This window comes from Panthera tigris, chromosome A3, assembly GCF_018350195.1.
Source record: "Panthera tigris isolate Pti1 chromosome A3, P.tigris_Pti1_mat1.1, whole genome shotgun sequence".
In the NCBI taxonomy this organism is placed as follows: domain Eukaryota; kingdom Metazoa; phylum Chordata; class Mammalia; order Carnivora; family Felidae; genus Panthera; species Panthera tigris.
In genome coordinates, this window is record NC_056662.1 from 91,074,703 (window position 1) to 91,100,225 (window position 25,523).

Here is a 25,523-nt window from a genome sequence, read left to right on the forward strand (position 1 = left end):
GTGTCCATTTTTGGGTTCCTAAGAGCCAATATAAGTTTTTTTTTTACAGAAGAAAGATGACTTTTTAAAATTTCATATTCTTTATGTGAACGAAAAGCTGAAAAAAATCCAGGGAGAGAATTGAGATGTGAGATGAATTGTTAACAGGAAGAAGAGAAAAAAATCTGCACTGGGGATTAAGGAAGTTTCACAAATGTTTTTGATTATCCTCCATTATAGTATACGACGGATAAAAATCTTGAGGTTCAAACTCCAAGTATAATGAAGCCTACTATAATGAAATTTAAATTATTGGGAGTTTAAAGCAATTTGTAGTTTTGAAAGCAGTTCTAATATTTCCCATTCTACAAAAAGAAAAATCTCTCTAACCAAGTTAAAAATGTAAAGGAACACGTCCAACACAGCTTTAATTAAAAATGCAGGGGCACCTGGGTGGCACAGTTGGTTAAGTGTCTGATTCTTGATCTCAGCTCAAGTCATGATCTCAGCTCATGAATTCGAGCCCCACGTTGGGTTCTGTGCTGATGGTGGATTGTCTCTCTTCTCTGCCCCTCCCCTGCTTGTGCTCTCTTTCTCAAATAAACTTAAAAAATTAAAAAAAATACAAAAGTCAGGGAAATTTCCAAATGTACACTTTATTAAAACTAAAATTTCATATGCAATAAAGATCTGCCTTTTGTGTTAACACACACACGTACGTTTGTGTAAGTAGAGAAAAAGTCTGAAATGGTAACATTAAAATGAAAACAGCAGTTACCTCTGGGACAGTAATTGGTGCAGGAATGCTAAATGCTTTCTAGAAGAGATCCTATTCTTATATAATTTGCATAACTAAAAGAGCATTCAAACTGTTCATACTAGTGAATCACAAATAGAAATAACACATCAATCTGTTAAAATATACACAGCTTCAGGGACACCTGGGTGGCTCAGTCGGTTAAGCATCTGACACTTGATTTTGGCTCAGGTCATGATCTCGGTTTCGTGAGTTCGAGCCCCACGTCGGGCTGTGTATGCTGACCATGCAAAGCCTGCTAGCATTCTATCTCCCTCTCTTCTCTGCCCCTCTCCTGCTCATGCTGTCTCTCTCAAGATAAATAAATGTTAAAAAAAAAAAAATACACAGCTTCAAAACTAGAGGTGAAAATGTCAGAAGCCACATGCTGAAGTCCTACAATATGGTATTTTCCTGATATTCTTTGGGGCAATAATTTACAAAATATATATTCAGGGTCGCCCTGGAGTTATTTAATGAATAGACTTAAGAAAAAATTATTAGTAAGCTCATTTTGAGAAATTTTCAGTCTCTTTTCAATTATACAAATATCTTATCGGAAAGTTTATTACATGTTCTGAATATTTAAAATACATGTATCCTGTCTAAGCCTATCACCAATGACAAAAACCCTAACAGAAGAGAAATCTAAGTACCTAACAAGACATCATACATTAAGAGAAAAAATGACAATACGGAAAACAGTAACATAGGATAGACAAAACATTGGTATCTTTAAAACAAAGTTCTTACAAAGCCATTAACATGAGTGGATTTCAAAAAGAATTACAAAGGGCCAAAAAAGTACTAACAGCCAAAAGAATAATTAAAATTTTATACATTTACTGAATTTGTACTGAGTTAAAAAAAAAAAAACAAAACAAACCTATGGCGGGGGGGGGTGGTTTGCTGGCTTATTACACTTGTTTTGGCACAATACATTGGTACAGATTTCTGAAGGACAATTTGACAATAGTTATCAAAAGCCTTAAAATACCTTAATCAGTTAACACTTAGCAAATGATTCATTCCAATTAAGATTTCCATTTTAATTTTTTGTGAATAGAGACGGGATGAAGAGAACTAACAGATGTTGCTACGGTCAGTTCAGAAGACTCACCAAAGCCAAAGCAGCAAGGCTTCCCCAACTCCTCTCTTACAGTGGAAAAGAAGTCCAAAGAATCCTGCTTTGGATCCAAAGGATCCTGCTCCTGTGGGCTTACTTCCTGCAAACACCACAGAGGGGCAGCCTTTCGTGATACCAGAAGGTAAAATAAGGCGAAGGAATGGAGTCCTGCGGGCACCGCCGCCCCGAGCAAATGAGCCATGAGTGATTATATTAAAATCTCACGTTAGTACTTCCCATAGTTTGCTCAAACTTCTTTAATTACTGATTTAAGATGGTCTAGGTGACATTCTTCTATGAAGGATTCTGCTTGATTCAAAGCTTTTATTTTCACCAGAATAAGAATTATTTCTTTGACTTCATCCCTGGGAAACAAAAAAAGGAAAACGAAGTGCATGAGACAGGGAATCATTAATTGTTAACCTGAAAAAAAGTTTAAGCCAATATCTCATATTCCAGACTTTACCTTTTCCAAATAAGCATTCCAATATAGACTCTTATTAGATGTGTACGCTGGCAAATTTTAATGTGAATGACTGTAAAAAGTTAAAGCTATCATCAGAAAGCTGAGTTGCGGCATGGGGGCTATCAGCTTGTATGGGCTATTATGGTGGGAGTCTCAGTGGGAATATTTACCCACAGAAATGCTACAAATCTAGGTTTTTTTATTAAAAAAAATTTTTTTTAAACATTTATTTATTTTTGAGAGACAGAGACCTAGAATGAGCAGGGGAGGAACAGAGAGTGAAGGAGACACAGAATCCAAAGCAGGCTCCAGGCTCTGAGCTGTCAGCACAGAGCTCGACATGGGGCTCGAACCCACGAACCGTGAGATCATGACCCGAACCGAAGTCAGTTGCTTAACCGACTGAGCTGCCCAGACGCCCCTTGGTTTTTTATTTTTAAAAATGCTTTAGTTTTATTTTGGAGAAGTGCTTAATTAGAACGCAACTGTACTTAAACTCCTAAACATCTAGTGAGGTGAATGAGACACCCAAAACAGATCTAGCTACTCCTGGGTAAACATCAGGCTGCAGACCTGCACTTAACAATTACTGAGGTTTTAAAATGGCTAGGAAAATGAAAAACACTTTGAAAACATGCTATAAGAGGTTTTTGATTTATAGTTTCCCAAATCCCCTGTGCAATAGTTTTCTGGAAATGCTTACTTTGGAAGAGATTTACATTTAAAAATACGAACTACTGGGGCGCCTGGGTGGCTCAGTCGGTTAGGCGTCTGACTCTTGATTTTGGCTCAGGTCATGATCCCAGGAACTGTGAGATCGAGCCCCGTGTCAGGCTCTGTGTTGCACTGACAGCACAGAGCCTGCTTGGGATTCTCTCCTCTTCCTCTTTCTCTGCCCTTCTCTGCTCAAAGTAAATACATAAATGTTAAAAAAGACATGAGCTATTATGCGTGAGGTGTGAGTATAAAATAGGTATTTTCATGTGCAATCTTAGGAATCACTATTAATTCTATAGTGGTAGTCTCTAAGGACTTATTATTTATTGATTTAAAGATTTTGTTTTTAAGTTATTTCTATGTGGGGTTTGAACTTGCAACCCTGAGATCAAGAGTTGCATGCTCCAGCCGAGCCAGTCAGGGGCCCCTCCACAGAGTTTTTCCAGAAGTAGAGTGAAAGTACAAATTTTCCTAAAAATTGCTGAGTGTAAAAAAGAAACCTTGAACTATGCTTATGGAGATACAAATGTGCACAATTACCTGAATTCACTTCTGGATAATTTCTGTGCAGACTGCAACAAGAACTGAATGAAGTTTTCTAGCTGGGGAATAGACGTTCTCATGGCAGAGCTTTGGAACCATTTTGCTGGTAAATATGCTGTTATCTGTTAATCAAAATACACATTTTTTAGTAACAACAGTTATCTAAGGCCTTTTGCTAACATCAATCATCTCATTTAATCCTTATAGTGATCATGCAGGTTGTATATTTTCCCATTTTATGGCTTATGGTTGATTCTATTTTGAGAAGTTTTCTCGGTCAAGGGTTATACTTTCAAAAAAATCCTATATTTTAATGCTAAGAGCTTAAAATAGGCTATTCTTTATGACTAATCATTAGTGGTATTTGTGGTACAGAATAAAAGAATTATGGCTCTGATCTTCTAATTTAATACACTGCTTTAAAAGTTCATGGCAGCATAAAGAGTCAGTTACATTCAATTTTTCTTTTTTGGGGAAAATACCACTTTACCATTATGCTATAGGTAATGCATGATTGGGGGAAAGTTTGGTAAAAACAGAAAAATGTTTAAGTAAAAAAAGAAAATTTCCTCAGAGCAGAAGAAGACTAGAAGGAAAGAGAGAATGAGAGAAAGGAAAAACCTGAGATCATATACAAAGAAACTCTTTGACAAACAGGTTATGCTATAGTTGGTAATATCAAGATCAGTACTTACAAATGTAAAGTTGGGGGGGAATATATACCCTATACACATTACAAAATGTTAAGTGGAAGTTCTGGAATGTATGCTTTTCAAAACACAGTTGAGGCAAAGATTTAGCCTATTCTTTAATCACCTTTTTCAATTATCCAGAAAAAATGGGGAAACATGGACTGCCGAGGGGTAGAAATATTTAGCTCTTTTCCAAGGTTTAAATACTAGCCCTTACTGGACTGAAATTTAAAGTTATTTGCACACGCTTTTCACTTGTTTGTATCACCAATTTCAATAAGATTTCCACAAAACTCCTTCACTTTTCCATAAATGATCCCAGGACTTAAAGCCTCACTGTCTTAGCATGGTTATCTAGCCACAAGCTGTGGAGAGAATGTCCTGTGTCGTCTTCTCTACTTCTGATAATAGACTCTTCTGGTCAAAGAGGACTAAACTGAACGTGAAGTACAGAGCATGGGCATTGAATTCAATTTTGGGGAGATAATGTAGTTTAAAACTATGTGATATAAAAACCATAGCCCAAGAAATCAGAGTGGGGTAGGAATTGCTATCCAATGTTTTATGTTGTTTTAAAGTTTATATTACAAACATTTTTCCATATTCTGAAATTCTTAAAAATGACTTATCTGATGAACAATGTTTTTGGATATCTAAGTTGTTTCTGACTATTGTAAGTAATGCTACAATAATATTCTTTGTACTTAAATTCCAGTAGAAACAGCTCTTTACAACAGCAAACCCAAGACTTAACTGTAGTTTCAAGTCAGCCCAGGAATGCCACTTCTTAACCTTCAATCCTGAAATTTCTGGAGAGGCACTAGTGAGGTTGTCATCATGATTAAAAAGGTGGCCTTCTCCTCCCCAGTATAAGACAAACTCCTGGCCTGAAACAATCCTTTTCTTTTGCTAATAGCTTTTTTGTTCCACCCTCTTTCTTATGAAAATCTTCCATTTTGTACAACTCCTGAGAGATGTCTCTGCTTGCTATGTGGAATGCTGCCCAATTCATTAGATCTCAAATTTACTCCGCTGAATTTTCTGTTTTAACAAATTTTTATGTGCATCTCGGATTTTTCACTTAGGATAAATTCCTTGAGGTAAAATTACTAAGTCAAAGGTAAGAACTTTAAAGGTTTTGTAGCCATCATGCCAGAAGTCTCCAGAGTTCTATCCCCTGTTGCAGCAGCGGACTGTTTCTCAGAACCTCTGCACCACACGTTGGAGCTGCCCCTGACATGATGTGACTGTGGTTTCCTCATGCTTTTGACAATACAAGCAATTAGGAAATAACAACAAAAAAACCAAAGCAAAACAAAACCCAGCCAGCATAACAGGTAAAATAATATCCTTACTGTATTATTTTGCATTTCTCTGATTATTAGTATTCTTAATCTTTTCTATGTGTTTAGGAATTATTAGAAATTATTTTTATATATTCTTTTTTTGGTGAATTTCCTGTTACATGTCTTTTGGCCATTTTTAATTGGAATACCTGAATTGTTTACTAATTTTAAAGAGCTTTTTAAAAATGTAGATATTAATCCTTGTTATGGTTTACAACTTTTATCAGTTTTTCAGCTCCCTTTCTTTTAAACTTTTCATTGTAGAAAATTTCAAACAGGAGAAGGAATAAGTATGGTAACCCCAATGAACCTATCCTCAGTTTTAACAATAATCAAATTAATAATCCTGATATTTAATGCTTTTTGATTCACTGAAGTTTTACACATTCATCATCAAATCACTTACCTTTTTTTGCTCATTTCTTTTTTTAAGTTCAAAAGGATTCCCTTACCATCAGCTATATTTATCTTCTTGGTACAATATTTTATAGTTTCATTTTTATACTTTATTTCATCTGAAATTTATATTGGTATTTACTGAGAAGTGAGGATTTAATACTATTTTAGTTGGTTTACCACTATTTACTACTTTTTCTTCTCCCTGCTGGTGATAATTCAAACCAGTATACTAATTCTTACTGAGGTGTTGGTTGCTTTTGGGTTTCTAGTCTATTAAATTGATTTGTTATTATGTGAGTACCACAATTTTAATTATTCTGTTACAAAATAGATTTTAAACTTTAAAGGAAAAAAGTAATCTCTACACCTAAAATGGGACTTGACCTCATGACCCTGAGATCGAGAGTCACGTGTTCTACTGACTGAGCTGTACCTCACAAAACAGATTTTAAGAATCCATTCCTACATACTTACCTGGCTGCACTTTTTAACAACATCTGGCCCAGGACTGGCAGTAAGAAGAGCTGTCATAAGGTAGCGATTCAGCAGCTTCCCGAGTCCTAGTTCTTGTAATGTGTCATCTGGGAGGAGTCCATTCCAAAGAAGAATATTGCGGAAAAGCTAAAGTACAGTATCAAGTGAGTATGTGTAGCTGTTTCTCTAAAGAAAAACTGTAATAGTTTCCAGCAAACATAAAACACTGGTCAAATTCTTTTAAACTCTCCTTATTAATACTGGTAGAAGTGTCAGTTTTATTTATTTTTTAAAGTTTATTTATTTTGAGAGAGAGTGAGAGTGAGTGATCATGAACAAGCAAGCAGGGGAGAGGCAGAGAGAGAATCCCAAGCAGACTCCCATGTTGTCAGTGCAGAGCCCAACATGGGGCTCGATCTCAGGAACTGTGCGATGGTGACCTAAGCCAAAATCAAGAGTCGGATGCCTAACTGACTGAGCCACCCAGGCACCCCAGACGTGTCAATTTTAGAAACAGCAGAAAAGATTTTTTATCAATTACCTAATTCTTTCCAAACTCTATATATTTGCTCATCCTATCTCAATTTTTAGGACTATCACCCCAAATCCATCTCAAATAAGTTAACTGGAGCCTTCCTTTCCAGATCAAAAATTTTCCTCCTCAATTTACATGCCCAGAGCCTGGGGCCATGGGGAAGACCACAGGACTCAAGGAAGGATTCATAAAGGACTACTGTTAAGCCAGTGGTACTGGGGCACTTGAGTGGTTCAGTCAGCTAAGCGTGGAACTCTTGGTTTTGGCTCAGGTCATGATCTCACACTTGGTGAGTTCAAGCCTTGCATCAGGTTCTTTGGCACTGGGCTCTCTGCTGTCAGCACACAGCCCGCTTTGGATCCTCTGTCTCCCTCTGTCTTACCCCTCCTCCACTCACTCAAACATAAACACTTAAAAAAAGAAAAAGAATGAAAAAGACAACTCAAAAAAACACAGCCAGTGCTACTGTTACCAATGGATGATCCTGATATACCATCAAAGCGGACAATCTTATTGCTCTGATATATAAGATTGATAATCTGTGAGTCTGGAGATAAATTGGGTAAAACACTCATAAGAAATTCTAACAAAATTAACACTGGTTGCCTTTTTTCCTCCAAATCCATCTCTTTCAGTGCATTTTATGGTGTTTTCCATTTTCTTTCCACACTTTGTGCTATATTTACTGCAGTGTCTTTCCACACTTCGTGTCATTGTTGATGCTGCTCCCTCTTCCTGGGAAGTCTTTTCCCTGACTCAACCATGTGATAAATAATGGATTCACCCTATTAAAATCTAGACTTGCTGAGGTCACTTACAACCTTCCAATTGTTAAATCCAGTAAACATTTTCAGTTTTTCTCCCAATTCTCTTCGGTGGCATTTAATACCCTGCCTTCATTCTTAAAAACCCTTTGATTAGTTCTCATGATGCCACCCTCTTGTGACCACTCTAAGCTTCACAATAAATTCTAAGGTTTCTTTTAAGACTTCATTTCTCTGCCTGCCTCTTACGTCAGTGTTTCCCAATGTTCTGAGCCGCCTTCTCGTACTTCACCTCATGAACCTCTCCTTAGAGGCTGTCATTTCTGACCATGCTCCAAACACTGCCTAGATGTGGCTGACTCCCAAATTTCCAGCTCAGATCTGTCCCCTGCAATTCAGACACCTATATCTATTCCTGTATTTGTCTCACGGGTATCTTCAATTCACTATATCTGAAACAGACCTTTATCTTTCTCCAAACCTATTCCTACTGTATCCCCTCCAATGCCCTCAAAGAATGTCATTATAAGTTACCAAGTTGCCAAAGTCAGAAACTTGGCTGGCACCCTACATAGTCTTCATATGTAATTAATTAGTCATTAAGTACTTTCAGTGCTTTATCCTAAGTATCTTCTGAACCCAACTTCTTACCATCCCTCCCTATTACCACTAATTTAGCCATGACTTCATCCTTTATCTTATTTTTCTAAATGTTTATTTATTTATTTTGAGAGAGAGAAAGCAAGCATGCGCCTGAGCAGGGGCGGAGCAGAGAGAGAGAGAATCCCAAGCAGGCTCTGTGCTGTCATTGCAGAGCCTGACGTGGGGCTCGAACTCACAAACTGTGAGATCATGATGTGAGCTGAAATCAAGAGTCCGATGCTTAACTGACTGAGCCAACCAGGTGCTCGCCTTCCTTTATCTTTTAGACCAGGATAGGACAATGAGGGATTATGGGTTAAATCTAGCTGACTGCCTGGTTTTGTAGAGCTGATAAACTAAAAATGGTTTTTATATTTCGAAATGATTAAAAAAAAAAGTAAAAGGGTAACGTGAAGATTATGATGTTGAGATTTCAGTGTCCAGAAGTGAAGTTTTACTGAAATACAGCCATGCTCATTTGTTTACAAATTGTTTATAACTGTTTTTGCACTACAAAGGCAGAGCTAAATGGTTCAACAGAGAATGTATAGCATTCAAAGCCTAAAATATTTACTATCTGGTCCTTTACAGAAGTTTGATGATCTCTACTCTATAGTACTCTGGATTTAAAATTAAAAAAATTTGGGGCACCTGGGTGGCGCAGTCGGTTAAGCGTCCGACTTCAGCCAGGTCACGATCTCGCGGTCCGTGAGTTCGAGCCCCGCGTCGGGCTCTGGGCTGATGGCTCGGAGCCTGGAGCCTGTTTCCGATTCTGTGTCTCCCTCTCTCTCTGTCCCTCCCCCGTTCATGCTCTGTCTCTCTCTGTCCCAAAAATAAAATAAACGTTGAAAAAAAAAAATTAAAAAAAAAAAAATAAATAAAATTAAAAAAATTTATTTTTGTAGTTTTTGCTTACCTTTACACTCGACCAGAACTGTCTTTCTTGGAACTTTGAATGTGGTGATGTTTTGTTTTCTATAGTGCTAATTTGAAACAGAGAAAGAACAAAATGCAAACTGTTAATCTTCCAGAACCAGAGTTTAAAAAAACTCAGTTTTTTTTAACCAAACTAAGCCTTAACACATTAACAGAATGTACATGGAATGCTCTGATGACATCGAAATTACAAGTGCACTTTGATCCAACAACCCTATTTCTGAGAATGCCTTCTATACGTATACAGAATGGTAGGTCTATAAAATTATTCCTAGCATTGTTGCTGATGGTTTATCACTCACATGCCCACCAGTTACAGTACATTATATGAAGGTATATTATGCAGCTTAAAGAATGAAGAAACTACTGTTGTGATGACGTGAAATGACCTCAAAGATGTACTAAGTCAAAAAAAAGTAAGGTACAAGACAATGGTTACAATTGTACTCCTTTCCTATAGAAAAGGGGGGGAAATAAAGACTCCACCAAAACTACTAGAACTGATAAATGCATTCTGTAGTCACAAGATACAAAATTAATATAGAGAAGTTTGTTGCATTTCTCTACACTAATAATGAAGTAGCACAAAGAGAAATTAAGAAAACAGTCCCATTTATAACTGTACCAAAAAGAATAAAATATCTAGGAATAAACTTAACCGAGGAGGTAAAAGACCTATACTCTGCAAATTATAAACTATGGATTAAAGAAAGAAACTGAAGACGACAAGAACACACAGAAAGTTAATTCCATGCTCAGGGACTGGAAGATCCAATACTGTTAAAATGTCTGTATTACCCAAAACAATCTATATAGATTTAATACAATCTCCATCAAAATACCAATGGCATTTTTCACAGAACTAGAACAAATAATACTAAAATTTGTATGGAACCACAGAAACTCCACAAAAAGTCAAAGCAACTGTGAGGAAGAAGAACAAAGCTGGAGGTATCACAATTCCAGATTTCAAGATATATTACAAAGCTGTAGTAGTCAACAGTATGGTACTGGCACAAAAACAGATACATAGATCAATGGAACAGAATACAGAGCCAGAATTAAACCCAAGCTCATATGGTCAACTGATGTACAATCAAAAGGGCAAGATATACAAAGTGAAAAAGACAGTTTCTTCAACAAATGCTGCTGGGAAACTGGACAGCAACATGCAAAACAATGAAACTGGACCACTTTCTAACAACACACACAAAAATAAACTTACACCACACATACACAAAAATGGATTAAAAGACCTAAATGTGAGACCTAAAACCACAACAATCCTAGAAGAGAGCATAGGCAATAATTTTTTGACATCGACCTTAGCAACATTCTTCTAGATCTGTCTTCTCAGGCAAGGAAAACTAAAAACCAAAAATACCCTACTTGTTTCATAAAGTAAATCCACAATTCACAGATACTTTCTGGCTTTCTGTGCCAGGCACTGTTCTGAGCGCTCTCTTTATCTTCAAAAGGTCCTGTAAAGTAGGCATGAATTTACATACAAAGATACTGATGCACACAAAGGCCCAAAGTCAAATATCTAGTAATGCTAACTCTCGGCTCCCAGAATCTGTGGACTTAACTACTCTGTGATGCCACCTGTCATGTTCTTAACATAAAAAAACCTCTGTCCAGGTGTCAGGCATCATACATGGCATACAAAATGTGACTAATATTTTTTTGAAATCTTAACTTGCATCTTAATAGGTGTATTTATATTTGAGAACACTTAATATAGTTCCTTTTGCATTACTTTCTTAAATCTGTATTACATGATTAGCTATTTCATATAATCTAGATATTAACAGCTCTTACCTCTTTGGATATAGAGGAATAAAAACATCATCTTCTATTGCTTTCTTCACTCTCAAAACAATGGATTTAAGTAAGTCCTATTATATAAAAATTTAAAAGCATCAGTGATAGTCACAGGTCTATTTACCAAAAGAAGTAAGTTTAACAGTACAGTACAAATATCAATTAGGTACAAGAGAACTTTATTCACCATGTTGGTGCATTTTCATTGCTGTATAGTATATTCTGTTGCATGAATACTAATAATGGAACATTTAGGTGGTTGTGAGTTTGGGGGCTATTATACACAATACTGCATAAAAGTTCTCGTACCTGTCTTTTAACATACATAGGTATAAATTTCTAATGGAATTTAGTTTATGTCTCTACATTCAACTTTGTACACAATGCCAAAATGTTTTCTGAAGCAGTGATATTCCATTTACATTTCCACCAGCTACGTACAAGAAATCCTGCCTCCCTACATCTTTACTAATAGGTGGTATCCTTTTGTTTTTTAATGTTTGCAATTCCTGGGATATGCAGTCATACTTTATTATGTTTTTTAAATATTTTTTTTACTTTGAGAGAGAAAGAGAGAGGTTGGGGGGAAAGGGTCAAGAGGGGGGAGAGAGAATCCCAAGCAGGGTCCATACTCAGCCTGGACCCAGTATGGGGCTCGATTCCACAACCTGGGGATCACAACGTGAATTGAAATCAAGAGTCAGTCCCTCAACTGACTGAGCCACTCAGGTGCCCCTGTTATGGTTTAATTTTTATTTTCCTTTTGAGTAATGTCATGATGAGCGTCCACTCATTCTTATTTGGCATTTGGACATGCCATTTTGCTAAGTACCTGATTAAAAGCTGCTTGTCTATTCTTTTTTTAAAATTAGATTCTTTCTTACTGATTTGTAGAAGCCTTTTATATATTCTAGCTATGGGTCCTCTGTTTATCAATGCACTTTGATGTAGTAAATTCACTTTGGCACATGCATTTTATTGTTTGTGTATCAAAAATTGGGAACAACCAAAATATTCAATCATAGAGACTTTTTAGTCATCATGATATATCCATCCATTGCAAGAAAATATTAAAGTTTATAAAGACTACTGTAGTAACATACAAAATTAAATATTTAATGAGATAAGGGAAAGAAGTAGGATACAAATGTACACAGTCACTAAGATTATAACTTTGAAGTAAAAGGCTGGATGAGAACATCCTACAATGGTGTCTAGTCCTTGTACTAGGATGAAAATATAAAGGGAGTTTGAATTTTTCTTCATGTATTACCAAAATTTCTATATTACCCTCCTTCTTAAAAAGAAATCTATATTTGAAAAATAAAAATTCCACACAACAGGCTATTTTTCAAGTCAGTGACAATGTGTGTTAGTACAAATTAAGCTGTCAAAAAACTCTATACTGACCAAATTACTCATAAATGTAGAATTCAACCAAATATATTTTTTTTCATAAAAAGTATTTCTAACTGAAGTCCTGTTTCTTTTTCCAGATATCTATGACATATTCCTCCATGGCCACATATCAATGTTTAATTAATATTAAAAACAAAAATTCAATTTTTTTATACTCCAGTTCTTAAACATTCTGATATTTTAAAAGAAATAAAGATCATTTTTCTAGGCATTGTCTCCATGGAGTAGTATTTGAACTTATATATATATAAATTACTGAGTTAGTGTTTGTACTAGAAAAGTTATGCTTTTTTTTTTTTTCCATTTAATTTAAATGTTTTTGAGTGCTGGCCCAGACAGTTTTTTTCTTTTTTAAGCAGGCTCTATCTGGGCTTGAAACTCACAACTCTGAGATCAAGACTTGAGCTGAGATCGAGAGCTGGATGCTTAACCGACTGAGCCACCCATGCACCCCTCCGTATTGTTTGAATTTTTGTTTCTTAAAAATAGTTCTCTCAAACAATGCTATAAAGGACATTATTGAGTCAAACAATGGAAGTGGAACATGGATGGTAGATTAAATATAGTCAAGTTTACTGAAAATGATTAAGTGTCCCATGGTTATGTAACAGACTATCTTCATTCTTAGCAATTAGGCAATTTACTCTCAAATTTGTTCAGGAGAAACAAATCATCATGTGTATATATGCAATGGGACAGCAAATAGTAAAGCAAATGGGGCAAAATATTAATAATAAGTGAATCTGGGTAAAGGGCCCATGAGCATGCTATTTTTACTCATGAAAATTTTCTCTAAGTTTGACATTTTTTCTAAAAAGACTGTTTAAAACAAATTAGTATATTTTAAAATTCTGAGCTTATTAACTTTGAGTATTCAAAATACACTATTTTGTGGGGAAAAAAAAGTTCTCCAAACAGTAACCACACAACCACACACACACACCTCTATATATGCTTTAAACTAGCTTTGAAAAGACTCATAAGCTTTAGCTAGCTGGTTTTTACACTGCTCTTTATATTCACAGATAATCCTGGGTGGCTTGGGCAGATGTTGAGGTCCTCAAGGGAGAGTGTGGGCAGGCATTCACTACAGCACGAGCAGCTGTGCTTTTGTGTGTTTGTGTATAGGGGTATGTAAGAACTAATTTGATAAAAGGTCTGTTGATGAAAAAAAAATTTTGAAAATTAGCAATCTAAATACATAACTGATATTATTTTCACATTTGCGCTAACTAGTCAACTAACCTATGCCTAACATTTAATGATAGGTAATCACTATCTCGTGAGGCCACCCATATCTTTGGGCAGCTATTAACTATTAGATTTCAGTTAACAATGAGAAACAAACTTCTCTCCTGTTCTTCCACTCGCTGGTCCTAATTTACTTCTTAGGATTATACAGAACAAACAAATCCAATTTCCCTTCCACATGACAATTCTTTCGATTCTAAGACTAATACCTCACTTTTCTACATTTTCTCTTTCCCATACCATCTTAGATACTCTCCATTTAATACACTTATACCCAGAATTAAATGCAACACACCCAGGAAAATCTTATCCATGAGTATAGCACATATAACATTTTTACTCAAAACAGCACACAGCCAGGAAAAAGAATTCCCCTTAGTCTTTCTGTTACTCAAGTGACACTGCTGACTCATATTGGGTTTACTGTTGATTATAGATCTCTGGTTTACCTATATTGTTTCAAAGCTATTTCTTTCCTTTTATTTATGCAGCTGAATTTTTGAATGCAAGGGTAGTACATAATGTATATTCCTTTCACATCGCATATTTTGAGAGTCCATTTTCTCAGTATTTGAAATCTTTTTGGATACTATTCTACTATCCAGAAGTCTGTGATAGAATTCCTAGCTTTGTGCCATTGACAAACTTTATTACCATGCATTTTACATCTTCATCTGGTTCAAAAAAAAAAATATTGAACAGGGCAAATACAGAGAAGATATCTCATACTAAAAGACTACCTTCATAGGTAGCCACATCCCTCTTGGTCAGTATTCTTTAGGTATATGCTACCAGTTTCTTGTATCTCACCATACCACTGTTAAGCTTATCATTCTCCATTTGATCCATAAGAACGATCATAGCATACTTAAATATATCACCTGCTCTAACTGCACAGTACCTTATTTATCATGAAAGTAACCGAGACAGTATGAGAGAATTTGAGTTTATAAGCAATCACCTGTATTTAGGCACTCTATCAATGACACATTACAGTAATCACTACTTTTTTTTTTAAAAAGTCTTCATAATCCACCTCTGTAATCTATTTTAGAACTTAACAAGAATCAAAACTATTCTCACCAGGGATTAGCTTACAGAATCATCTGGTTCTTACTTCGAAAACAGGAACTATGCTGTATGATTCCACTCTTCTGGAACCTTTTTCATCTCTTCAATTTCTTACACATCACTGAAAAAAATACAGTGATCTCACTGGCAAGGCCAACCGTCTTAGTAGCCAGAAACATTATGTAGTTCAGTGATTCTTAACTAGGAGTGATTGTGCCATGCCCAGGGAATATCTTACGATGTCTGGAGATATTTTTGGTTGTCAAGACTGGGGAGCACTACTGTCATCTAGTGGGTAGAGGCCAGGAAAGCTGCTAGCATGCTACAATGCACAGGACAACTTCCCACAACAAATAATTATCTGCTCCAAGTGCCAAGGCTGCTGAAACTGAAAAATCCTGATATAGTCAAGTGTCTTACTAATCACACAAAGAACCCATTTTCAATATTCATAGTAGGAGGGCTTCCAGAATAAAAAATTACTGGTCTAAAAACTTCATGAGTCTATCTGTAACACTTTTGAAAGATTTTAGTTATTATAAGTTGCAAAGTGTCAGGCCTATTGCTTAATACCCAAGTAACCTTTTACAAGTGACATGGCCCTCTGGGCCCCACCTTCTTCCATCTGTAAAATGCAGTTAAAGTCAACACATTTTACAAGGTTGTGAACATCAAGTGAGATAATGTGAAAGTGTTTAATAAATGGTAAAGCACTGGGGTTACCTGGTGGCTCAGTCGGTTAGTGTCTGACTTTAGCTCAGGTTGTGATCTCACAGTTTGTCAGTTCAAGCCCCACATAGGGCTCCCTGGTGTCAGCACAGAGCTCGCTTTGGATCCTCTGTTCGCCCCTGCTCTCTGTCCCTGCCCTGCTTGTGCTCTCTCACTCAAAAATAAATAAACGTTAAAAAAAAAAAATGGTAAAGCACTATTTATATTTAGGTTATAATTACATAGTCTCATATAAGGAGCAAACATAGGATTCCATATCTACTTCCTTATAGATCTTCTCTACTAATCCTGGTTCCATGCTCTGTAACAACACAGAATAAATCTATTCCTTCTTCAAATACACAATCTTCACGCATATCTTCTTCTAAGTTAAATATCTCTAATTTCTACAATGATTTTCATATGTTATCTGTCTTTATCCTTTTGGAGAAAGGTGAAAAATGCCCTCTTTCCCATCAGTTGCTATGTTTAAATCCTTTACTTTCCATTAGGTCCCAGTTCAAATGCACCTTGAACATAAAGTCTTCCACTGTGAAACATAACTTCTTTCTCCTGTTTCTCTTTTGAAGTTTCATAGCATTTTATCTGGGGTGCTCAGGGAAGGCCATGTGGTCAGTGACATGGGCTTAGGCTTTAAAATAAGATTAATTAAGGTTCAAATCCTGGCTCCTGACTCAAGATATTACTATGAACAAATTTCTGACATTCAGTTTCTTCATCTGTAATATGAAGCTATCATCCAATTTTTAATAGAGCTGCTAGAACCAAGTGAGATGTCACAGGTATAAGACCTAACAGAGTGCCAAGTACACAGTGGGAATTAAATAAGTGTTCCTTGTTCTCCTCCACCTCTCACTTCCTATTTAATTTATTTTTAAAGTTCATTTTGAGGGAGAGAGAGAGAGAGAGAGAGAAAGCAGATGGGAAGGGGAGAGAGAGAGGGAGGGAGAGAGAGAATCCCAAGCAGGCTCCACACTGTCAGAGTAGAGCCCAATGTGGGACTTGAACTCACAAACCATGAGATCATGACCTGAGCTAAAATCAAGAGTTGGTTGCTTAACCAGGAGCCATCCGGATGCTCCTCACTTCCTATTTTAAGTAACAATTTATGTAAATCTTATTTCCTTTAAGATTACATGCTTCTTGAAGGCAGAATCATGCCAATTTCCCTCTTCTCCCTCCTACTTCTTACAGCTTCCCTCCTTCATAATTCCAAGTGCTAAAATTTAATGGTGTTCAGAATATGAATGTGATATGTCTCCTTGCTTCTCAACCACCTTGGTTATTCTACTCCAGATACTCTCTAGATAGTCAATCTCTCTCAATTTCTTTACAGTTCAACATATAATTGGTTTACTGAATTAACTACATGAATATATGACATTCTCATCAACAGGATGATTAAAAAACAGAGTACCACAATAAAAGTATAAGATTTACTGGACTCTCATCAAAGCCTCTATAAAGTCCCTCCTTATATGTTAAGTAAAACTCAATTCTAAATCATGGTAAGATGAAAACCTATACTCTGGACTTTTTTTAAGGATTTTTTTTTTTTTTAATTTTAAGTACAACTACACCCCAATGTGGGGCTCGAATTCACAATCCTAAGATCAACAAGACTCACATGCTCTACCAACTGGAGCCTACCAGGTGCCCCATATCGTATTGAACTTTGAATCTTAAAGGGATTACTGTTCTTAACTTTGGCAGACTACAAATATACAGTTAATATCATGAATGTTAACCCAATTTTAAAATAACCATTAAAGCAAAGCCAAAATACTACTAGATTTTTGCCAAAAGAACAAAGGTAAATAATTCTTTTCTTTTAGAAGGAACAAATTTGCACTAATTCATTTATGCCTGCTCATCTCTGCAGTGCCAATGTATATTCACAAACCTAAAAGATGGCTGGCTGGACCATGAGAACAAAAACCAGACCACTGAACAGAGAGGAATAAACTAATTAGAATAAAAGCGATAATATGGGTCTTATTACATGTATGTGTATTTTATAATTAATAACGATTGCCATCCCTGTTAAAGTGTTCATAAATATCAAGGTATAGTCTTTCATCTAATTATTACAAAGAGCAAGAAATGGTCAATCCTAGTTTTTATAAATCAAAAGTAAATCTATCTTTCACCAAATTGCGTTCTGGTAATTATTTCTTCTGCATCTTCTGTAAACAAACATTTATAACAAAATTACATTAAGTTATAAATAAATCAAGAAGTTTGTAACTTTAGAAATTATTACCTGTTTGCCTTTACTAACTTCATTTCCACAAGTGGAAAGTTCTTCAAGAATCACTGTGCAGTGTGTTATTAAACTTGTTGTCTGTGAGGTCGACAAGGGATCCCAAATGAATTCTACAAAGTCTGAAACAAAAGTTTCAGTAGTGTACAATTTATTTCCTAGATTGCTTTGCCTGTCACGTGTAAATAACTCAGGTCTTCAGAAAAGACTTCCCTCCTTTGTATTAAAATCCATGCCATTCATTACCATTATGTATTTGCATACATCTTCAATTTCCTTGTCCTTTTTGGGCTCTGCTGAACTTGGCTCACTCAATCACAGCCCTAGTTAAATCCACTGGTTATTGAGTCTGTGGCTCCAACTATGTGGCTAAAACATGGCTAGAAAAAAATACACTTTAAATTTATCACTGTGAAACCCCAGTGAACTCTTCAAGCTGTCTAGTAATCATTGTTTCCCTGGCCCATTCCCCCTCCCTCCCATGCAGATGATTATTTCCTGTGCTTTCCTTCCTCTTCACTCTGTTAATGGACTTGACTCTTCTAGATGACTATTTACTTTTTTTCTTCTCTTCCCTTGCTCTCATCTTCAGCTGATTACTTCCTCAACGATGAGAAAATAGATCAGAAGAGATGTTCTACAAAGGACTACCACAGAATCTACACACCTACCTGCATCTATACCCACATATTCTTGTCTTCCATTCTCATGGATAAAGCACCACACTCCTCGCTAAGGCCAATCTTTTATTTGTGCAAAAGGTATCAACCCCTTTGGCTTACTGGAAGATTCTGTTCCCAGAATTCTACCCTCTTTATTTAAATATTTTTAAAATATTTATTTTTGAGAGACGGTGGGGGGGGGGGGGGAGCAGACAGAGAGGGAGACACAGAACTCGAAGCAGGCTGCAGGCTCTGTGCTGCCAGCATAGAGCTCAATATGGGGCTTGAATTCACAAACTGTGAGATCACAACCTGAGCTGAAGTCAGGTGTTTAACTGACTGAGCCACTCAGGCACCCCCAGAATTCTGCCCTCTTAACTCCGGTATTGCCATTGCTTCTACTGGATCTTCCCCATCAGTCTCCAATTATTCTCTTATATTAAAAATAATGCCTCCCTTGACCCTTCTTTCCCCTCTACTACGGCCTTATTTCTTTCCTTCATTTTATAATAATTCTTCAAAAAACTCTCTGAACTATTTCCAATTTATCTCCTCCTATTAACTCTCGAATACACTTCAATTAGGCCTCATCTCCAACCATTCTACCTAAACAACTACTTTTACCATCGCAAAACCTAATGGTTGATTCTAGTCCCCATCTGATTTATCTGCAACAGTTGATCATTTCCCTCACAAACATTTTTAAAAATTTTTATTTATTTTTGAGAGAGAAAGAGAGAGGAAGAGAGAGAACAAATGCAGGAGGGGTAGAGAGAGAGAATCCCCAAAAGGCTCTGCCCTATCAGTGCAGAGCCCCATATTGGGCTCAAATCCACGAGCCACAAGATCATGACCTGAGCCACCCAGGCAACACCAAACATTTTTTTTCTTGGCGTCCGGGATACCACTCCAAGTTTCGCACCTACCTCTCTGGTCTCCTTTGCTGGCTGCCTTTCATCTCTTTTGACTTTAAAATCGCTGGAGTACCTCAGGACTCAGCTCACTTACCTTCTCTTTCCTATTCATGTTTATCCCTTAGTATTTAAGGTCAATTTTGCAGCTTTAAATGTCATCCACGTGCTGATAAATTCCAAATTTATGTCTGCTACTTGGACCTCTCCTTTATGCTGATATATTCAACAACCTAGCTGATATCTCTACCTGGATGGTAGGCATCAGAAACTCAACATTTGTCAAACTGAGCTCCTGATAACACCTCCTTACCCTAAAGCTCCTCTCAGTCTTTTCCATTTCAGGAAATGGCGAATCTGTCCTTCCAAATGCTCAGGCCCAATCCCATGCGGGCACTCTTAATTCCTCTCTTGCTCACACAACCAATCCATTCTCAAACTGTTAGTGCTGTCTTTGAAATGTATGCTTAATTCGACCACTTTTCAGCATCTCCACTTTTAACACTCTAGTCGAAGCCAGTATCACCTGTTGCTTAATTACTGCAAAAGCTTAGTCTGCCCACTGTTCATTCTCAACACGGTAACTACAGCGATTCTGTTAAAATGTTAGGCAGATAGTATCATTCCTCTGTTCAAAACTCTCTGGGCACCTGGGTGGCTCAGTCAGTTAAGCACCCAACTTCAGCTCAAGTCATGATCTCGTGGTTTATGAGTTCAAGCCCTGCATCAAGCTCTCTGCTGTCAGCACAGAGCCCACTTAGGATTCTTTGTCCACCTCTCTCTCTGCCCCTCTCCTACTTGTTCTCTCTCTCTCTCAAAGTAAGTATACTTAAAAAAAATAACTCTTCAATTACTTCTCACTTTTTCACTTACAATAAAAAAAATGAAGTCCTTACAAATGATTATAAGGACTCACATAATGTAGCTCATGCCATTTTGTTAACTTCTACCTGCTTTCCACCTTTCCTCACTCTAGTATAGCTACACTGGCCTATGTGCTGTTTTTCAATCAAATTAGGCCAGCTCCTGCCTCAGGGCCTTTGTATTTGCTGTTTCCACTGCCTTGGATTCTGTTTCCTCAGATATTCATATGGCCCACTTCTTCCTTTCGGAATTGGCCAATCTATTTTATTTATTTATTTTTTATTTTAGAGGGAAAGCGTACATGAGTGGGGAAGAGAGGGAGAGGGAGAGAGAATCTTAAGGAAAATCTTAAGCTGGCTCTAGTCTAGGGAAGAGCCCAGCGTGGTACTCTATGCCATGTCCCTGGGATCATGACCTGAGCTGAAATCAAGAGTTGGACGCTCAACTGACTAAGCCACCGAGGCACCCCTAGCCAATCTATTTTACATTGCACTCCTCTTCAATAATTCGTATCCCTTTCCCTTACCTTTTCATCTTAGCCCTCATAACTAATATGTTCTAGATTTTATTTATCTTATTTTTTTTTTTTTTTTTTTTACAGAATATAAGCTCCTGGAGGGAAGGGATTATTATTCACTATATATGCTGAAGCAACAACAGGGTCTGACATAGGACAGACCCTTGTAAAACACAAGTTAAATAACAGAAAAAATGAAATAGGTTAAAAAAAAAAAGCAAAAAACAAAACAGTGATTTCTCAAGCATCTGGTAAGTTAGGCTTCTAACAACTTTAGAGATAACTGGTCAACTAATACTGAGAGCCTACTATGTACCTAATGTTCAGTACAAGAGACAGCATAAACAAGATTATTAGGTAGGTAGCTGCCTTTGAAGAACTCTAATGGCAAATACATTTATATCAGCAATTACAATTCAATGTGTAAGTATCACTACAAGTTCAGAGTGCTACAGGAACCCAGAAAGGTGTGCCTAAACCAGTTCCTAGAAGTGATGTTCATACTGAGTCCTAACAGATAAAGAGGAGTTAGCAAGATAGAAGAAGTGGGCTGGGAGGTTTGTCAAAAGGATGAAACACAGAAGATACAAGAATACAGCTGAAATACACAAGTGGGGATGAGGGAAAAGAGGAGTGGAGCTTAGCAAGAGATGGGGTTGGAGAATTACTAAGCAGAGAGGTGATTCTGAAAGACTAAGAAAGTCATGTTAAAGAGTTTAGACTTCATCCCAAGGGCAGTTAAGAATAATAAAGTGTTTTAAGTGAGGTATGACAGAAGCAGATTCACATTTTAGACAGATTACTTTGGTTGTTGTATAGAAAATAGGTTAGAAAATGGAAAAAAACCAGATGTGGCAATTGCTTATGGAAGGAAGGAAGGAAGGAAGGAAGGAAGGAAGGAAGATGGAGGAACGAATGACTTGAAAGTCCTGGTTTGAATACACGGGTAGATAGATGGAGATGTCACTTTCTAGACAAGGAATATAAGAAGAACAGATCTACAGCAAAGGATTTAAGTATGATCTGACATGTGGACTGTGAGGTGTCTGTTGAACATCCAAGTGGATGTATTCGGAAGGTACTTTGATAAGAAAGATCCGGATTTTCTCCGGTTCCTTTGGACTTAAAATTGTGTAGAGGAGTACCATCCAAAGTAACTTTCTAAATGATGGAAAAAACACATTATATCTGCACTATTTGATGGACACAACCTACATATGACTACTAAGAATTTAGTGTCATTAGTGTGACTGAGGGACTGAATTTTAATTTTTATTTCGTTGAAATGTGTACTTTAATAACCACATTTAGTTACTGGTTACCACAATGAACACAAATATAGATAACACTAAAACAGAGTATGAAATAGCCTAGGGGTTCATGAAGAGTACAAGGGCATCCAGGACAGAACTTAAGAATAAATACACAGTATTAATTTCTCATAATTCTACTTACTTGAGGTTTAATTTTAAGTGAAGTATTTGGAGTTTTCAGAAGAGTATTTAAATCAGTCATATATATTCTGTGCTATCATTAAGACAACTAGGTAAAAGTAGTAACTTAATACAACCATGACTGCACTGCAAGATATGCTGAGAAAAATCTTAAAGTTTTAGCCAAATTGGCTAAGAAGCAATAGAAAGTAGTTGCTTCATCATTTAAGACAGTTCTATAGACTTTGCTATCAAAATCCATTCTCAGGGCCATGGTGAAACAGATCTTTATCAAGTACAATTTCAGTTTAAATAAGCCTTCAGACTGAAGCACAAGCATCAATGCTAAATGCAGATATGAAGATGTAGTAATGTTTTTTAAAGAAAAAATAACAAGGGGCGCCTGGGCGGCTCAGTCAGTTAAGTGTCTGGCTTTGGCTGGGGTCACAATCTTGCAGTTGGTTGAGTTCAAGCCCCTCGTCATGCTCTGTGCTGACAGCTCAGAGTCTGGAGCCTGCTTTGGATTCTGTGTCTCCCTCTCTCTCTGCCCCTCCCCTGCTCATGCTCTGTCTTGCTCTCTCAAAAATAAACAAACGTTAAAAAAAAAAATAACAAGAAAGGGGAAGAAGTCAAGGGAAAGGAAGAAATACATGCAGTAGGAATCAAATAAATGACTTAGGGGTTATAAAAGCAACACTAATGTCACAAATGCTAAAGGCTGAAGAATACTAGCTAGTCTGGTAGCCAATCACTTGTGCAAACAAGCTCTTTTAACCACCTTCAATTATGACATCTCTTGATTTTTAATGCATATTACTTTCCCTGTATTTGAAAACTTCTGATAAAAGAATCTGTGACTGTAACAGAAATTAATGATCTTCGATCTGCCTCTGCCAGAGAACAATTTTATCAAGTTTACAAAGCAGTACCTGTAAGTCGAGGAATAACTGTTTTATTGATGATAGCAGACATGATTTTCTTATCAGAACCATCTTCCTTCTTTGAATCTTCCATACTGCTAGCCATATATTCTTCTATAGATGTGAACCATGGCATCTGTTTTAAGCCTACAGCATCAAACTTATAAATAAAATTATTAAAGTTATCAATAAATTCTTACACAGTTTATTTTTAAAAAGTTAATTTTTTCAGTAATCACTAGAGCTTTTCTGAGGAAAAAAAAAAAAAAGAGTAATTCCATATTTTAACCCCCTGTATAAAGCACTAGACCAAGGGTAGGCAGGATGGCATGACTAGGACAAGATGTCTCAAAAATATGACAGAAAACTACATTCCATGCATCATTCATATGACAAACATGCCAAAAATGCCATATTCAGAACCTACCACACTTTACTACTGAAAAAAAAATACACATTTGTAAGAATATCACTTAAAATAAATACAGATTTTGTTTACAAAAATTCAATTTACATCATACAAAATTCACTTTTGGTTCCCTCAATTCTCATAGGCACAAATGTGTATTTTATAGGTGGTTTAGCTTATGAGGCAAGTAGCAGATGGCCAATTATGATCTGTTGAATGAATGAATGAATGAACAGACCTCCACTAGGTGTAACAGAGTATTCAATTTGGCCTGAGTGCTTAACAACGAGGCTCCTGTGCAACAAACTGCTTACCATTTTCTTAGGGATAAGCTTAGTTTCTATATTATGAAGACTGCCTGGCCCTGAACCCAACACAGTGAACAACAGACATGCATGACTGGGGCAGAGAAAGATAAAAGGACATGGTTCTGTCGCCTTCACTTCGTTAAATTTTTATCTTCAGTTTTCCTCTATTCTTACAACTTTGTTTTCTCATTTCCATTTTCTTACTAGGCACATCCACATGGATGTTCCACTATCATTTCAGCATCCATGTACAAAGTAAAACTTCCTTCAAAATCTTTTTCCCTCTGGAAAGTTCCCGTTTCTATTAATGGAACTACCGCTGTTCTAATAACCCAGAATCAAAACACTGGGGTCACCTTTCAATGTGGTGTGTTAAGGTTATTCTTGGTATTTTACTAATTCTTTAATTTTAATTCCAATATAGTTAAAATAGTTGTATTAGTTTCAGGTATACAATATAGTGATTCCACAATTCCATACATCACTCAGTGCTCATCACAAGTGCACTCCTTAATCCTCATTGCCTACTTCACCCATTCCCCTAACCCTCTCCCTTCTGGTAACCATCAGTTTGTTCTCCACAGTTACAAGTATATTTCTTGATTTGTCTCTTTTTCCTTTGCTCATTTGTTTCTTAAATTCCACATTTGAGTGAAGTCGTATAGTATTTGTCTTCCTCTGACTTATTTCACTTGGCATTATACTCTCTAGCTCCATCCATGTTGTTGCATATGGCAAGGTTTCGTTCTTTTTTATGGCTGAGTAATATTCCATTGTGTATATAGAGACACACACACATACCCCACATCTTCTTTATCCTTTCATCAGTCGAAGGACACTTAGGCTGCTTCCATACCGTGGCTACTGTAAATAACGCTACTACAAACGTCGGGGTGCGTGTATGAATTAACGTTTTTGTATTTTGGGGGTAAATACCCAGTAGTGTGATTACTGGATCAGAGGGTAGTTCTATTTTTTAACTTTTTGAGGAACTTCCATACCATTTTCCATGGTGGCTGCACCAGTTTGCATTCCCATCAACAGTGCATGAAGATTCCTTTTTTCTGCACATCCTCGCCATCACTTGTTTCTTGTGTTTTTTATTTTAGCCATTCTGACAGGTTTAAAGTGATGTCTCACTGTGGTTTTGATTTGTATTTCCCTAATGATCAATTATGTTGAGCATCTTTTCATGTGTCTGTTGGTTGTGTGGATGTCTTCTTTGGAGAAATGTCTATTCGTGTCTTCTGCCCAATTGTTAATTGCATTGTTTGGTTTTTTGAGGGTGTTGAACTGTGTAAGTTCTTCATACATTTTATTTAAAAAAAAAATTTTTTTTTTAACGTTTTATTTTTGAGACAGAGAGAGACAGAGCATGAACGGGGGAGGGGCAGAGAGAGAGGGAGACACAGAATCGGAAGCAGGCTCCAGGCTCTGAGCCATCAGCCCAGAGCCCGACGCGGGGCTCGAACTCACGGTCCGCGAGATCGTGACCTGAGCCGAAGTTGGACGTTTAACCGACTGAGC

The 25,523-nt window shown here is 36.8% G+C and overlaps 1 protein-coding gene across 6 annotated transcripts in view; it reads right to left on the minus strand.

Moving 5' to 3' along the window:
* Nucleotides 1-637: 637 nt before the first annotated feature.
* Nucleotides 638-25,523, minus strand: part of GCFC2 (GC-rich sequence DNA-binding factor 2) — a 55,838-nt gene continuing 30,952 nt past the window's right edge. For 3 of the 6 annotated variants that reach the window (XM_042981817.1, XM_042981818.1, XM_042981819.1), the window contains 7 exons: nt 23,289-23,439; nt 17,973-18,094; nt 11,237-11,313; nt 9,396-9,462; nt 6,539-6,685; nt 3,625-3,749; nt 638-2,266 (listed from right to left, as the gene is read on the minus strand). In XM_042981817.1, coding sequence (XP_042837751.1) covers nt 2,149-2,266; nt 3,625-3,749; nt 6,539-6,685; nt 9,396-9,462; nt 11,237-11,313; nt 17,973-18,094; nt 23,289-23,439 — 807 coding nt within the window. In that variant the 3' untranslated portion in view covers nt 638-2,148. Of the gene's footprint in view, nt 2,267-3,624; nt 3,750-6,538; nt 6,686-9,395; nt 9,463-11,236; nt 11,314-15,026; nt 15,102-17,972; nt 18,353-23,288; nt 23,440-25,523 lie in introns of those variants that run through there. The other 3 variants (XR_006215829.1, XR_006215830.1, XM_042981821.1) reach the window with 3 other exon arrangements.